Consider the following 17,746-nt stretch of genomic DNA (forward strand, 5'->3'; position numbering starts at 1 on the left):
CATACATTTTGTATATCACATTAATATTTGTTCTTATAAAGTTACATGAAATTAGAATAATGCTGAATTTCAAATTGGCTCACAAAACCAAATGAAATATAAAAATGCAGTGAAAATGAGTTATTTCTAAAAAAGTGCTACAGAAACAGCCAAGTAAAATTGGACAACAGAAATTCTGCAAAGCTTTTTAACTCTCCCAATGCCTAAGCAATGAAACATAACAACACTGTAATTTTTCTGTTTAAATTAAAAAGAAATACCTGCATGTTTTACAAATTTTTGTGCTTTAACCTCTCCAATTGAATTGTTTTCATAACACTTCTGATGAGCTATTGAATGCTCAAAGCTTACAAACTTCTCAGATTTGGTATAAATCACAAGGTCCGACAACTCCATAGCAATCTTTATCTTCTTCATCTAATAATCAGAGAATAAAATAATGGAAGAACACAAAAAATCACAATATATATTACATTATTAAAAATTCGGAAGAAGTTAACAAATAAGACATATAAAGTGTGGGAAAATATGTCACATGTAATGTGTATTTGACCTTAAGATATGATCTGTGATAGTAAGAGTTGATTCAGTCAAAGACAGTTAAGGTTGTTGTCTCTGTGATAATCAGTAGATGTGGGGTGGATGCAGGGATACTTAGTGCTTCCTGGCATAATATTGGACAGCTTTAGTATTTCCTTGCTTTTCAGACAGGTATATAAACTAAAGTCATTTTTCATGGCTCTTAACATTACTTACATATTAACAATATATGTCCAACTTATATTCTTAAGTACATAAAATCCCAGAAAAGATATACTGGTAGGAAGTACTTTGAGAAATAAAAAAGAGTAGAAGGCATTGTACACACTGACAACACAATCTCAACTACAAAAAATAGATAACAGGAGAATATTTTAACATGTCAGACAAATCAATCAAAGATATATTCCTCCATGACCTGCTCTGATGATAGGCAAACTCGATTCTTAATTAAGATGGAAATTTCTCTGGTAAAAGTCTTTATTTAGTCTTGTCCTATTACCAAAGCAAGCAAAAGCTAAGGCTTGTGTACAGTGGAATTGAGCGGGAAATTTTAACATCCTATTCTCTCTTAAACTGAGGTACTATGTGACCTCTTCATTTAACTTAACACAGAGGTATGAGCTAATCAGTGCTAGTATCCAGAAAGAGCTGACAGCGTCAATAAAGCTTACATTCCATTAAAACTTCTGAAAGTAAATTCCCATCTGACATAAACTATGCAAAGTTTAAGTGCATTATTTACTCTGGAGATACGTCCCATGAGGAGCAACGGGAGTCTACTGGCATAGAGTTGAATAATACAACTCTCTCAAAGTGAAAGGAAGTGATGAAGTCAAATTCAACAATGTCACCAGGGTACCTCAGCTGTGGATTTGAATGTTCTCCTGCCCTCCTAACAGAACAGTAGGTTTGATCACAGAATACATACTCCCAATCCAATAGTGTGGGACCCCAGAAGCAATGTTCTCTTCTGCATGTGAAATGTGACCAGACATCTCTTGTTGCAATTGAACCAGATGCACATGATATATGTTCTGGTCTGTAACATAATGTTATAAATACATATGACCCTATTATCTGAAAAGTTTTTCTTCACCTATCCCATCCTTCCTCAGAATTTTGCCTTGGTATCCTTTCTTATCAGGTGGAAAGAGAAAGAAGTAAAGATCTTGAACTTCAAATCACTGAGAGAAAAAAAGACAGTGAGGAACTTACTGTGTCTGAGTAAAAATGTTGAGTCCTGAGAAGTAGTCTATGTACATTCATACAATCACAGTGTGATGTGCAAAACTGTCTAGAAACTGGTTGCATCCTGCCTACTTTAAATGCTGAACAAAGTAGTTTGAAATCAATGGATTTCTGGATTTCCACATTAAGAGAGCTACTGTTCGATTAACAAAATGTTTAAGTTCAATTTGACAATCAAAAAGAAAATGACATCTAATTTTTATAGTGCCTCTTTCAGAAGTAGTATTTAATATTATGTCTTTACATAATAAATGCTGCAACAACTTTTCTATTATAAATGCTTTAAAATGTACTAGTGCAACCAGAAGTCTACGATTGATTTAATTTGACAATTCAGAACAAAGGATCTCTCCAAGACAGATTGTAAGACCATAGAATGGAATAGATATAAAACTGTCCTTCATTATCAGGAATCTCTATGAGTGTCCTTCATGAATAGCTCCAGAAAGGCTTTGGGATCAACAAAGCAGCTGAGCCTATTGTGTCACTGATCACCAAGGCCAAGAATAAGATTCAAAAGTGAAAAATGCAAGTGCAATTAAGGATGGGAGCACAGGGAAGATCTTTTTTAGTTGAATACTAAAACATGGTCCAGTTTGGAATGAGTGGAAAGATTCGAGAAAACTCTAGATCCTTCAAAATATATTTTTCTAAGTAATAAGAACGCCTATATTTTATATATAGTCTCTATTTTGAGATAGCACATTTCTTCTTTTCATAAAAAGGCTGACAGAGAGCTATATGTTTTCTAAATTCAGCTGTTATATAAGTTTTTACCTTTGCCTTTTTTCGAGGTGGAGGTGAAGATCTACCTTCAGATTTTCTTTTTGAGGATCCCTTCTTTGGGTAAAGAGGGGTTTTTTCATCAGTCTCAGTCTCCTCATCACTTGATGTAAGTTCCTCTTCAGATACTTCCCCTGTTTCACCATGACTGTCCTGACCTTTCCTGAGCATAGTTTCTTCAATTGTTCCACTTTTCTTATTTTTTACCAATATTTTGAATTTTAATGCCTGTAGATAAAAAGTTGAGCAGTAGTAACTAGAATTATGTATGTACTAATTGTAGAACTTCATATTTAGATGATGTTTAAAGCATTTTCCTAGCTATTTGTGAAGTATAATGAAATGAGGGAGCATTATATAGTGAATATAGGTATCAGTGATATAGATTTCAAAAGCAAGTAAAACAAACAGAAACAGAGACTGGAGATCAAAGTATTGAATAGAATGTGTATATCTAACAATTCAACAGGAAAAACAGAAAGCTCTGTAATGCACAGATGCAAATACGAGCAGGATTGAGGAAGATAAGTAAGACTGAAGGACAACAGGACAAGGGGAAATGGCCTGAACTTACATCAGGGTAAGTTTAGGTTGGATATCAGGAAAAACTTTTTTACAGAATAGGCTATCAAGCACTGGAATAGGCTCCCCAGAGAAGTGGTTGAGTCACCATTCCTGGATGTGTTTAAAAACCGTTTGGATGTGGTGCTCAGGGACATGATTTAGCAGAGGGTTGTTAGAGGTAGGGTAAATTTGGTTATGTTGAGGTTGGACTTGAAGATCTTTAAGGCCTTTTCCAACCTGAGCAATTCTATGATTCTGTGATTCTAAGGAAGTGTCAGAGATGATGGTCAGGTAAGATGTAGGAAATACATTATTTACTAAGCTTGAATCTGTTTTTATATGTAGACTTGCAGCCATTCGTCTGATGCTCATTTGAAGCTGTTTTTTTTTGCCTAACCGCTAAAAAGCTGTTGTTTAATTAATGCACTGGTGCATATTTCTGTAGTATGTCAAATCAAAACTTCTGTTATTATGTTATTATTATCAAGAACACAGTGGATCCTAGTGCTGAGCTTACCTATGTATGGAAATTAATAGACTTTGATAATTTGTTGACTAAAGTTTTTCTATTTTATGGGTCATATATAAATGCACATTTCATATGGACTGAAAGGACTATCACTTTATGTAGAGAAAATAAAGATCTCTATACATACAGTTCCATTACATAAAAGGACATTCATAACCAGTAGCTCCACCACCTATGAATGGTTTTAGAGATTACTAATTTGAAAGCAGAATTTTTATACTTTTATTTTTATATAATTTATATAATTTATATATTAATATAATATATTAATTTTATATAAATTAATATATATAATTATATATTTATAATTATATAATTATAAATATTAATATTATATAATTATATATATCATATAATTATATAATAATTATATATTAATATAATTTTTATACTCAGTAACAGGACCTTACTCCACCAGCATAATGTTTTAAAACACTATATAAATTCTTATGAATTTTAGTAGGTTTAATAATGAAGACATTTCTTGTTTTTCTCTTTACACTTTTGCTATGACGTTTTACAGCATTTTTTTTTTTAATCAAATGAGTACCCAATCATATATATAGGAAAAAATTCTGCAATGAAGTGAGAAGCTATCTCATAATATGTAGTGCTCAAATTCATGATTTTTTTTTTGGGGGGGGGGAGGGGTGGTAAGGCGAGGGAGAAGGGAAAATGAAAAGAAAAAGTAAAGAAACCACAGCAATATTAAATATAAGTAATTTAAGAAAGGTAAAACATTGTCTTATTAAACAGCTACAAAGAACGTTTGCATTAATACTTACATGCTTTCATTAACTGAAGGTTTAAAAGAAATTTAGAATAATTCAATTGAATCTTTTTCTTTCATTTTTCTAATCTAGTAAATTTTTACTGATTGTATAACAAGGTATTTTTTCACTGGCAAGATCCCTTCTTCTGTAACAAAGGACTTAGGAAAAACTTCAAAAAAATTATCATTTCCAATAAATGCCTTTCCTCCATGCCTCTAATACAAGTATGAATTTCACTTATGAAATAATCTTCACAGAGGAATAGCTATTATATAGTGGACTTAACACTGACACTGTTACTGTCAGTGAATAATACAATTTAGATTCTTGGATAAAGTGGTCCACAAAAGTATTCCTTATGATTCATACGCAATAGTGAAGGGGAAGGTTATATCACAGGGGGAGTTAACAAGAAGCAATTACTTCACATTAAATAAAGCATAACTGAACTTATATGTGTAGCAAATAGTGTATTATAAATTACCCACTGAATTAATATGAAAAATAGGAACAGATACTAGAGATGTAGGGAACAACATGTATATTCCATTTATTTGAATTGTAATCTTCACTGCTAATACTATTACTTCAGATCTGGTATTATTAGTATGTCAGTGTACTAGTGAAATTATATATCCTATAGTTAATATTTATCAATGTCATGCTAATGTAAGGTTTGATTAGTCTGCCTGCATGGGTGATTCAGAATAAGGATGCCATTTAACACTTCCTTCATTTCTTACTGATACACCAATTCTTTTTTTTTTGTGCTATTTTTAGAAGAGATTTAATGTGAGTAGTCCTATTTTTTAAAGTTCAGAATTTTTCTTCCTATCTTTATATATTGCAATATTTAAAAGCAGTTCTGTCCCTGGTAGGTCTTATGTTTTCATGTTCATAGATAAGACTTACTTCTACAAATCAGAAAAGACTTGATATATAAGAGAAAGAAAACCTTTCCTTGGACATATTGCATGTAAACTTGCTTTAAGTAAAGAAAGACCATAATTTGTATCGCTGTACAAAAAAGAGGCCATAAAGTTTTAAGGCATTTCTAAGTTGGTTTACTTATTATTACAGAAAAGTGGTAAACACCCTCAGGTAGGAAAAACATTTTTATTTGTTTTTTCTATAAAAATAACAATTAAAAGTCACTACATTCTTTGAAAAAACAGTTACAGAAAATGCTGTAGTAAAAAGAGATTTTTTTAATCTTGGGCTATTAGCAGATTCCAGTAAAAGTTAACTGAAATCACTGAAAATGAACTATGAACTGAAAAAGACATGTCACACATTTTAAGTTTGAGCTTCAAACAGATCTTCAAAAGTACTTATAACAAACGTATGGTTACAAAATCTGTGACTGTGAAATTTGAGTTCTTTAACTGGCATTCAGTAGTGCTAAACATTTGAGATCCTTTTGTACAAACATGTCTAAATCTTTTAAGCGAATAATGAGCTGAAAGTCTGAACATCCACTATAATTTCATTTTTTTTATTTAAATTTAAAATACAAATTGTTTCAAAAATATACCTTTATTATTTATGAATTCATAAAGTGCAAACATATTTAAAAATGTAAATATGTGAAGCATAATATACATTCCCTGGATCATAATGGTTGTAGAATCACAGAATCATAGAATCATGGAATGGCCTGGGTTGAAAAGGACCGCAGTGATCATCTAGTTTCAACCCTTTACAACCACAGACCATGCTGCCCAGAGCCACATCCAGCCTGGCCTTGAATGCCTCCAGGGATGGGGAATCCACAACCTCTCAGGGCAACCTGTTCTGGTGTGTCACCACCGTCTGTGTGAAAAACTTCCTCCTGATATCTAAACTAAATCTTTTCTGTCTCAGTTTAGAACGATTCCCCATTGTCCTATCACTATCCACCCTTGTAAACAGTCATTCCCCCTCCTGTTGATACGCTCCCTTCAAGAATTGGAAGGCCAAAATGGGGTCTCCCCAGAGCCTTATCAAGTCACTTGAGACTCTTAAACTAGAGCCTTCAGATACAATCAACTGGAAAAAATATTTAAATAATTAAATCAAGAAAACCTAGTTCTTGTTCTAAATTGTCTTCTGGTTAATGCAATGTACAACACAAATCAGAATAGCTGAAGTAAAGCAAGACTCCCAGAGAAAGTACTTGGCAATGGATCAGGCAAAACTGCCTACTGACCATTGCAATTAATGTTTATATTAGAAGCCTCAGAAAAACAATAGGCAAAAAATAAAATGAGAATATCTAAAGAAATTTAGCATGTTCTCTCCTCTCTGATCAACTTTATTAACAATATTGAATTCCTAAAATCTTACTAAGTTATAAACTTAAAGTCAGTATAAAGTTTTATATAATTTTTATTTTAATCATTATGTTACTGGCTTAAATATTGATATAGGGCAAATATAAGACACCTTCCATTAAGCCTAACGTGGAGGAAACTTTTGAGGCATTGTCAAAATGTATCTTGTATGTAAATAACAGGACTCTATTGCTAAGTACAACTGTTAAAACAAACAAACTAACATACAGACAAATAGAATTCTTTAATTATTCTAGAATAGAATCATGTTTATTAAAATTTGAATGTCTTTTGACAGCCTTATAGATTCCAATTATTGAGATATTTTAAGCCAACAGTAGTAGTGTCTGAACTCTGTTAAATAAATATATCAGGAGCACTTTTAACTGTCTGATTTTCACTATTTAATAGGGTATTTAATTCTTAAAAAACACTGAGATTTAGTGAAAATAGGAAGACTTGCATGAGCTGCATGTACTTCTTAACAGGATAAACAAAACTAGTTACAAATGAGGATTTCTACCCTAGAAACTTAATATTTCAGTCTCGTGATATGGATAGAAGCTGCTGCTAAGGTCCTTGCCAAAGATATTATGAGAGATAAGCGAAGGAGGGATTAACTGGTTAGACACAAGTCAAATGTTGGAAGGATCTTTTTAAGTCCTACAAGCAGGTTGTTAATAAATCCTTGCAAAGAAGACAAGATAGTTAGTAGGATAAATTGCAGTGTATAACATTTCCTTTCAAAATTTCTGCTTTTTACTTTATTTTAAATCTCTTCTTTTTTAATTTCAATTTTTACTGAAAGACAGAGGTGTGCACAGAAATACAGATAATATACAGATGATTCACACAGGGAAATTTCAAAATAGAAATTAAAAACTTACCTGTCTTCTTTGGTATAATAGAGTTACATGCATTCATCTGTTAAGAATTTGCTAGTAAAAGTACTCATATGGGAAACTGAAATTCACTTGACCACATTATTGTTAAGATTTCTTTTTAAAGATGGGTTGTTCAGGCTAATAGATTATATTCTGTCTTCATTAAGTGTATTTACTGTATTTGAGCTATGCTAATAAACACTATTTTTGCTGTTGAATCAGTCCCATGTCTGAGCAACTACAGTTACAATCCTATCAGTTAATATACGTTATTAGATATTTATTAGAAATCAGAAGACTGTCATGCTTAAAAACCTATGTCTTCTATAACTGGTATTAACAATACTGATGCGATTTACTTCCTGGCTTCATCTGGTTATCTGCTTTATCTGCTGGGTTCCTACAGAATCATGTACCAGATGAAATAGTTTCTTCCCTATTCCTGCCAGTTTCTGTCTTGAAAAAAAAAAAAAAAAAATTAAAAAAAAAGTGGGGCAATAACTTATGTAGGTGACAAACCTACTGGTATTACATCAACTAAGAATCTCTACCACCAAGAGTATTTTTAATTGATAATTTCTGATTTTTTAATATTTCTTTTATATCATTAAAATAAAGCAGACTTAAGACTAAGTCAAACACTCTGCTCACTTTCTTGAGAATGAACTTACCGAGACCTTAAATGCACAAGGTCTCTAGTTTTAAGGATGTGATGAAGCTACTTGTTTTGAACACAGACTAAAAGTGCTTCTTCAAAGAGATGCAAGTCAAAAGTCAAGCTTATTACTCAGTTTACAAATTCAACCATAACTACAAATTTCTACTACAAAATAAAATACTATTTTTTTTAAATGTTCAGAACAACTAAGTGAATTGTTTGCTCTCAGCATAATGATTTATTAAATTCAGACTTCTGAAAATCAGATGAGGACACTGATATTATTCAGGTAATTCTTACTGTGGAATAAATCTCACATATCATGAATATCATATGAACAGCATACATTTAAGTAAGGACTAATTGTGGAAACCATCAATACATTTTCATACATAAATTCTACAGACATTACATATGAAAACTCTGAGCTATGGAAATTTGAAGTATGCATCCTCTTCTGAAAAGAATTTTGAAAGCAGCATCTCCCATAGATATATCATTTGTGGTATGTAATTTAGTGACTCCATGATTCAGATGCAGTACAATGATTCTGGGGTTGCTATGGAGGATGTATAATCTTTGAATATCAATTAAATTGAATGTAGTTGTTCTTTGAGATGTTTTTAGGCAAACCCTTACATTTGAAGTGCAAAGGCTTGCACTTGGGGAAAAACAACTCCAGACACCAGTATATGCTGGGGAGCACTCAGCTGAAAAGCTGTAGAAAAGAACCTAGGAGTCCTGGTAGACATCAAGTTGATCATGTTATCATCGAGTTGATAACAGAATTCTTGGCTTCGTTAAACAAATTATCACCAGTGGGTAATGAGATATGCTCCTTCCGCTTTACTCAGTATAGACAGGGCTTCATCTGGAGTCATCTGTGCAGTACTGGACTCCCCAGTACAAGAGAGACAGGGCCACAGTGGAAATAGCCCAGAGGAGAGTCACCAAGATGATCAAAAGGACTGAAGCACCTCTCTTATGTGGACAGGTGGAGATAGGCTGAGAGAGCTGGGACTGTTCAGTCTGGAGAAGAGCTGGCTCAGGAGGGATCTATCTCATCAATGTGTATAAGTACCTGAAGGGAGAACGCAAGGCAGATGGAGCCAGGCTTTTGTCAGTGGTATTCAGCACCATGAAAAGAGCCAGTGGGCACAGACTGGAACACAGGAGATTTCTTCTAAACACTAGCATTTCTGCGCTATGCAGATGAATGAGCGCTGGCACAGGTTGCCTAGAGAGGTTGTGGATTCTCCTCCTTGGAGATCTTCAAAAGCCATCTGGACATGGGCCTGAGCACGCTGTGCTGAGTGTTCTTGCTTGAGCACAGGAGCTAGGTGAAATGGACCCGTAGGTCCCTTGTAACATAAACTATTTTGTAATTCCATTATTTATAGTGTTTTCAAGGTTGCAAATTGAGACTGGACACTGATATAAAAATATTTTACTGCAATCTAAAAAGAAATATTCATGAGAAATTTATAAAGATGTACTAAATAGATTTAAGACAACACTGCTATGAAAATACAGTAGTGTTATAATACTCTAGCAAATCTTTTGAACAAATTACTTTAAAAATGTTTTTTCCTTCACAATTACTTTACCAAATTCTACCTGCATGTGTGTTGACACAGTTAAGACAATTTCATCCTTGAAACAAAACATTTGCATCATTCTGTTTCAGCTACTGTAAAGAAGTGTGGAAAATATATCTTACATATCGCTGATGTCAGTGGCAAGCCTGAATGACTGTTTTGCATGCATGTATTTATGTTACAAGACATTAAAAAATATCTTGTTCTTGAAAGAACATTTAGTACAAAGACTGGTACAATTGGAATTTTAAAATTTTCTACCCTCATCTAATTGCCTTTTCTGACTTCATATCCCTGGGGTCTCAAGCCACTAGCTGAAAAACACTGCCTAAGGGTGAATCACAAAGAATAAGAGAAAATGTTTTTTGCAGTAACAGAACTCAGTGAAATGGTTCCATGAACACTTTTGTCAACACAACCAAAATATATGTAGATTTAGGTTTCCATTTCTAAAACAACATTAAAATTCAGGAGTTTTTTTTAATCTAAGGAACTAAGATAAATTATCCGATAACAGGTACATACATAGATTTAAATAGAAGTTTTTTGTTTTAAAGCATAACTTTGTTTTAAAATTTACAGTTTGTTTCCTCTTTTAGAACTTTCAAATAATGGACTCAAGGATAGGAGAAGAGAAGCGAAGGGAGGGAAAGGGACGGGAGTGGAGGGAAGAGGAATAAGGGGAAGGGAGGGGAGGGGAGTGGAGGTGACGGAGAGGAGAGGAGAGGAGAGGAGAGGAGAGGAGAGGAGAGGAGAGGAGAGGAGAGGAGAGGAGAGGAGAGGAGAGGAAAGGAGAGGAGAGGAGAGGAGAGGAGAGGAGAGGAGAGGAGAAGATGTGTTCAATTTAATTTCAAAATATCAACTGTACAGGTCAATGGAAACCTTGAAGGTTTTTTTATAGAAAAATCTGAAAATTTGTTCATAACTTTGAATTTCCAAAATTCAATTTCCAAAACCTGGTTTTTGCACAGCTCTCAGATTCAGAGTTCAGATTCCAAAGTTCTAACTTCTAGAATCTTTGACAAGTAACTTAACTAAGGTGTATAGATTGCTTTTTATTTTATATGAAAACAGGGCAGCTGTAATGCATCTTGTCATTGAGAACCATTCTAACACTGAATAAAACTGCGTGTTAAAGACCAAATACCAACACTGAAATTAATTTCTTTAGACTATGACTTAATATGAATTAAATTATTATAGTGTGGTTCATCTACAGAACCAGTCCTATGTCAAAATAGGTAGTCTAAACACAGGAAACTCTGCCTTTAAGGAAGGCAGAGTTATGCACTGGAAAGTTAGCTGCTTTTGAATATAAAAAAAAAAAAAAAAATTAATGTATACGAAGCACCAGAAATTGGATTCATGTGAACTGCAACATAAAAGACCTCTGAAAAAAAAAAAAAAAGTTACTGTGTTAGTATTTTACGAACACATGTTTCAATGTGGTACTGGAAAGTTTTTCTGCAGACTAAAATTCCCATCAATCTGTATGATTTATTTCTTAAAGAAAATATTTTTATGTATTTTATGTTGCTTAATTTTTTATTTTTTACCATCTGAAGTCCATTCAAGTGCAAATGATCAGAAGAGTTAAAAAAAAAAAAAAAAAATTATTACCTCAGGAGAAGGTAGTTGAGTCACCGCTATGTCACCAATTGTTGAAGTAAGAAGTTTATCACCTAGAATAGTTAGTAAATATTCTGCCATCCTTTCTTGTTGCTTAGGGCTGCAGTGATTCTCCAAAGACAGCACAACTGGATAATCAGATGCCTAAAAAATAGAATTTAAAGTCTATTATGATTAAGAAATATAAAGAAGATCCCCAAAAATATATTGCTGAAGGCCCCTTAGTAATTCATATTTTCCTTGTATTTGCAAAATGTTTCAAACGTGTTTGTTTTTTTTTAGGTTAGTTACAGAATAGTAAAGCTCACAATACTTATGGAAAAGGGAAAGAATAGTTGAAATAGTAACTTAAACCCAAAGAAGAGAAAAAAAAAAAATCATCCTCAGGAAGTTAAGAGAAGATAGAAACAAATCTACAGAGAGTAAAAAGAAAAAAAGCAATGCAAATTTTTTAAATAATGTTACAATATTTTCTTGGGACTCTATTCTTTACCCATCACAGTACTCAAGCGAGACATGGGAAATAAACTTCAGAGAATGCCTCAAAGGAGTCATGTCCTTTTCAATTATATAAATAATTTTCATAAGTCGTCAGCTAATGAATAAAATATTTGCTTGGGTAGGATCTAAACTGACAGTTTATAAAGGAAGAATCATTCTATGTTTATTCAATTTTTAACATTTTTTCACTGAGGATTTGCTGGTGACCACTATCAGAAGCACATATTTGTTTAGACTGAAAGGAACTATTATTTCTTGATATAATTTTATCATCTTTTTTTATAACTTATGCTTCTTAAATGAAGTCTACATTATACCTTTATACAATATACTATTTACTAGCAAACATAAGTGAGATTTATCTGACATCTGTTGAAGACCAGCTTAAATCTGGACAGACCATATATGTGCATGTATAAAAATCCATGTAAATGTGTGAACGTACATTATGCAAATTATATTAACAGTCTTGCAGGGCATCATTTCAGTAGAATTTGTCAGAAACCCTCAAAGAGACTAAGTACCAAAAAATCTCCAGCTTTTGCTCTTTTGCCAAAGATAGCCAGAAAGGACATTGCCTTAATGAATCATCTGACAAAAAGACCTGTATCACGTCTTGAATTTAAAAAAAAAAAAAAAAAAAAAAAAAAAGTGGCAATGAAAACAGAATAAATATTAAACTAAGTTCTAATCTAATATTTTCTCTATTTTGTGAAATCGAGCTTAGGATATAAGACAGTGTTAGCAACAGAAGAATAGGATATAAAGACGGAAAGTAAAACATTATATAGATTCTGAAATAGTTGTTCGGTTCATTTTCAGTCCTTGACTAAATGACTGTAGGTAAGAATTCCATCTAAGAAACTGCAAAATTAATAAACAGATTGTACAGTTTTCCTGTAATTCATTTTAGTAATGTTCATTCTATAAAGACTGTCTCAATTTTGTGGTTTTTTTTTTACCTCTGAGAATCTCAAGATAACAGTATATTTGCAGGCTTTGTTAAAACATTGTAGCATTTTAACTAACGTATATATACCTACCGCAAAAGCATACTTGTCTACTGCGTGAATTACAGAACAAAATGTAAGTTTGCTTGTTAAGGTGTGACCATGATACACAACAGGATCATTGTTTGAGCCATCCCAGCAGTCAATTTCCAGACAACGACATCCTTTTAACAGAGCACTTTGAAAGAACAAAGGAAATAATTTACAGTTAAAAGGAAAACACCTCATTTCTTTTTATGTCACTATATTTCTGCCTACAAGCACATAAAATACAAAAATACTAGTCTATAATCGTAACTGATAAATCCTAGGAAATTATAAAGATATGAGACCAAGCTCTATTTTCTGCTGTTCATCTTAGGCATATTAGGTAATAAAATTTATTAGTGTACTAAGGAGGAAGATAGATTATATGAATATCCTTCATTAAGAGACTGAAAAAGAGAGTCAACATTTTAAAGTAAAGACTTCAGAATGTTGGTAAATGCATGCTTAGAATAGAATAAGAAATACTTGAGAGCACTTTTTTTTGTTATTACTATTCCATGATGTGTCTGAAAGTTTGAGAGTTGTCATACTTAAAAGGATTAGTATATTACCATCACACATAAAGAATCAGGATCTGCTTCTTTTTATATTCTTTAACTGTTTTCCCTCAGACTTCATTTCTAAGAGATAGGGCTGAAGTTTCCCGGATGACTTAAATTTACTGCTTCAATTTATAGTAGGTTAATTGTTCCCCTTAAATCACTTAGGTTTCTAACATTTGCCTTGCTACTATGTAGGTAGCTCCAAAAGTAATGCCTCCTATTTATTTCCGTGGAAGTTATGACAAAGAATACAAACACACTATCTGATAGGGCAAATTCTCAACTGTTAAACATGATTTTTTCAGCATAGACACCATCATTTGCTGTGCATTTTTGCTACTGATGAACAACAGCCTGCATGCCACACTTGTAAAAATCTGCACCAGCAGATGTTTCAAAGCTGCTGCTAGCAAAATGTTGCCCACATAATCAATCTTCCATTGGTTCAAATAGATGGCAGTCAGAAGGTGCCAAATCCAGACTATACGATGGGTATAGTAGGATAGACCACTAAGATTGACAACACAATGATCTTCCAACTGGTATGGAGCCTACCATTATCATCTTGCAAGAGAAAGATTAACTTCTTCTCTAGCCTGACTCTAGAAGTCCAGGCCATCATCTCTGTCAACATTCTGGTGTGGTGGTCAGAACTGATGGTTACTCCAGTTTCCAGGAATTCCCAAAGAATCACTCCTTTCCTATCCCAAAAATCAGTGTATACCACTTTAGCCACTGAACTTTAACTTTTTCTTCAATTGAGAAATCACATGTTGCCACTTCACAGACTGCTGTTTTGACTCTGGCTCACAGTGCTCTCATCATCAGTAATACCTTGTATTTGTTCAGTAGGTCCTGACAAACTTGTATATGGTCTTCTTTTCGTTCCTGTGTGAGCATTCATGGGAACCATCTGGCACAAACTGCGGTATTCCAACATTGCCATCATCATTTCCTACACCTTGAAGCCAATACTCAGCTTCATACACAGTTCCCTGGTCGTAATCAGAAGATTGGCGCAAATGAGCTGATTGAGGTGCTCTTCATTTTGTGATGTGACAGATGTGCATGGCCATCCAGAAATGGCTTGTCTTTCACGTCACTGCTGCCACTGCTGAAAAGCAAGCGTCACACAGCTCTTCACTGTGCTCACATCCACTTTTTGATCTCCATAATCGTTCAGGAAGCATCTATGAATGTCAGTGGGTGTCATTTTTTCTGCATGGAGGAATTGAATGACACACCTTTGCTTCATATGCTCATCCATTTCAGGCACCGTTTTGTCAGATTGCCCTTCTGCTGCCATCTGTCACCTGACAGCAAATTGTGACAGCCTTTGTAATTAAGCATTTCTTGAACCTCTGTGCTTGGAAAGATCCTGGAGAAGATCCTTCTAGTTACCATGTTAAGGCACATACTAGATGAAGAAGTTCTCTGAGACAGTCAGCATGGCTTCACCAAGGGCAGATCTTGCCTGATCTGGTGGCTTTCTATGATGGAGTGACAGCATTGGTGAACAAAGGATAGATGTCATCAATGTGGACTTCTGCAAAGCCTTTGATCCCTCACCATATCCTTCTCTCTAAATTGGAGATATAGAGATTTGCAAGATGGGTGTTCAATGGATTAAAGAACTGGTTGACTGTTCACAGCCAAAGGGTTGTGATCAATGGTTCTGTGTCAAGGTGGAAGCTGATCACAAGTGATGTCCCCCAAGGGTCAGCCTTGGGACCAGTGCTCTTCAACGTCTTTATCAATGACATAGACAATGGAATCGAGTGCACAATCTGCAAGTTTGCAGATGACACCAAGCTGTTCGGTGCAATACACTGGAGGGAAGGGAAGCAATCCATAGGGAGCTAGATAGGCTGGAGAAGAGGGCCCATGTGAACATAAAGAGGTTCAACAAGATCAAGTGCAGGGCGTTACACTTGGGCTGGGGTAATCCCAGGTATTTATACAGACTGTGAGAAGGCTTCCTTGAGAGCAGCCCTGTTGAGAAGGACTTGGGGGTCCTGGTGGATGAGAAGCTGGACATGAGCCACCAGTGTGTACTTGCAGCCTGGAAGACCAACTATGTTCTGGGCTGCATTAAAAAAAGGGGCAGTCAGCAGGGAAAAGGAGGTGATTGTCTCCCTCTAGGTCTTGTGAGTCCCTATCTGGAGTACTGCCTTCAGGTCTGGGACCTTCAGCACAGAAAGATGCAGAACTCTTGGAGCGGGTCCAGAGGAGGGCCACTAAGATGATCAGAGGGCTGGAGCACCTCTCCTATGAAGAAAGGTCAAGGGAACTGGGCTTGTTTACCTTGGAGAAGAGAAGGCTCCAGAGAGACCTCATTGTGGCCTTCCAGTACTTGAAGGGAGCGTATCAACAGGAGGGGGAACAGCTGTTGACATGAATGGATAGTGATAGGACAAGGGGGAATGGTTTTAAACTGAGACAGGGGAGGTTTAGGTTAGATATTAGGAGGAAGTTTTTTACACAGAGGGTGGTGACGCACTGGAACAGGTTGTCCAGAGAGGTTGTGGATGCCCCATCCCTGGAGGCATTCAAGGCCAGGCTGGATGTGGCTCTGGGCAGCCTGGTCTGGTGGTTGGCAACCCTGTACATAGCAGGGGGGTTGAAACTCAATGATTATTGTGGTCCTTTTGAACCTGGCCATTCTATGATTCTGTGATTCTGTGATACTATGAACATTTTACCTTAGTTTATTCTGTCCTTTAAGTCCTGTCCTTTAAATGTTAACCATATCTTAAAGATGCATCTAGACAGATATTTTCTAATATTTTTAATACCCATAGAAAAACAGGAAGTGAAAAGGTTTTATATCATGTTTACAATTATTTTAAGCAACACAGTTTTTACCTTATATAATTTTAAATTCTGCTAGAAATAGATGTGATGATTGCAAGCCATTCAAGAATATCTAGAGAGCAACCAAACAAAAAATTTCATAGGACTTCTAATTATCCCAGCCAAAATCATGACAAATATAAAAGCCTTTTTCTCCAACTTCTTATTTCTGCTAAATTGTTTCCTTCTGCTCTTGGAGTCATATGCTGCACAACTGAACAGTTTCTTCTCTCTCTTGCTACTATAATGCCCACATAAGACCTTTGTCCCATTTCGTTGCTATTTCCAAATTGACTGCATTGCAATACACACTAATCACAGATAACCTTAACACACAGCTACATAGTGTGCACTTATGTCCTGTATACTGATCAGAACTGAGTTGGCCCAGGAATTTTATGTTTATTTGTAATTTTTTTGTGGTATGTTGAGAATAAAAACTGATTAAATCATATACTGTGCTGCATGCTATAGATTTATTTTGCTATGAAGAGGATGTTATGTGCTGTAAGTGAAACAATGCATTATTTCCAGTCTATGATCAAGTGGTTCGGTAAATATATTTAAAAGATTACACACAAAATAAGACTCTTGTTTTCCACTTTCATCCACAATGGCTATTGACAAAAGCATTACCTGTGAGTTACTTTTGAAAAGCCAAAGAATGTTTACAATATTGGTTAAAAACAAACAAACAAAAAAACCCCTACATCTGAATACCTGATATATCCATTTAAATCGCTGGGTCCTATTAGCTGGTCAGATACCAAGTAGGTATTGTGAGAAGATGAAATAAAATAGTCACATAACGGGTGGTTCATATCTTGGTAGACGGTCCGGTGCTCTTTTTTGAATACTGTACAATCTTCTGAACTCATGTACCTTATAAACCCTTCAAATGACAATTGTCTTCTTTTCCTAACTGTTCAAAAAAAGAAAAAAAGAAAGGAAAAAAATCTGGTGTGAAGCTAAGCTGATAGTTATATCTGTGTATTTTTCATAGTTTTTAGTAAGTAATTCAGAACATTGCTAAATGTTTTACAGCCCAACACTTCTCTGCAATTTTAAAATTCACAAAAAGCAATATGAACACAAATGTCAGATGTGCACACTTCTGGTGTTGATGTGATTCTAAATTATGAGAGTAAATTAGTGTGTTCTTATGTTTTTGTACTTCTGTGGAATTTAGAAAAAAAGTTTGCAACAGTCCTAAGTAAATATAAAATGAAATATTTGTTATTGTTTAGTTTTGGAAAGTAACATGCTAGTCA

General features: G+C 34.5%; 1 protein-coding gene across 1 annotated transcript in view; it reads right to left on the minus strand.

Annotated features, from left to right (window-relative positions):
• PLCZ1 (phospholipase C zeta 1) overlaps positions 1-17,746 on the minus strand; it is a 48,495-nt gene that overhangs the window by 21,810 nt on the left and 8,939 nt on the right. The window contains exons 4-8 of the mRNA XM_019611522.2: positions 17,196-17,397; positions 13,066-13,210; positions 11,513-11,665; positions 2,569-2,802; positions 261-417 (exon numbers count right to left, since the gene is read on the minus strand). Coding sequence (XP_019467067.2) covers positions 261-417; positions 2,569-2,802; positions 11,513-11,665; positions 13,066-13,210; positions 17,196-17,397 — 891 coding nt within the window. The remainder of the gene's footprint in view (positions 1-260; positions 418-2,568; positions 2,803-11,512; positions 11,666-13,065; positions 13,211-17,195; positions 17,398-17,746) is intronic.

The sequence above is a fragment of the Meleagris gallopavo genome, chromosome 1, assembly GCF_905368555.1.
Source record: "Meleagris gallopavo chromosome 1, MGAL_WU_HG_1.1, whole genome shotgun sequence".
NCBI classification, from domain to species: domain Eukaryota; kingdom Metazoa; phylum Chordata; class Aves; order Galliformes; family Phasianidae; genus Meleagris; species Meleagris gallopavo.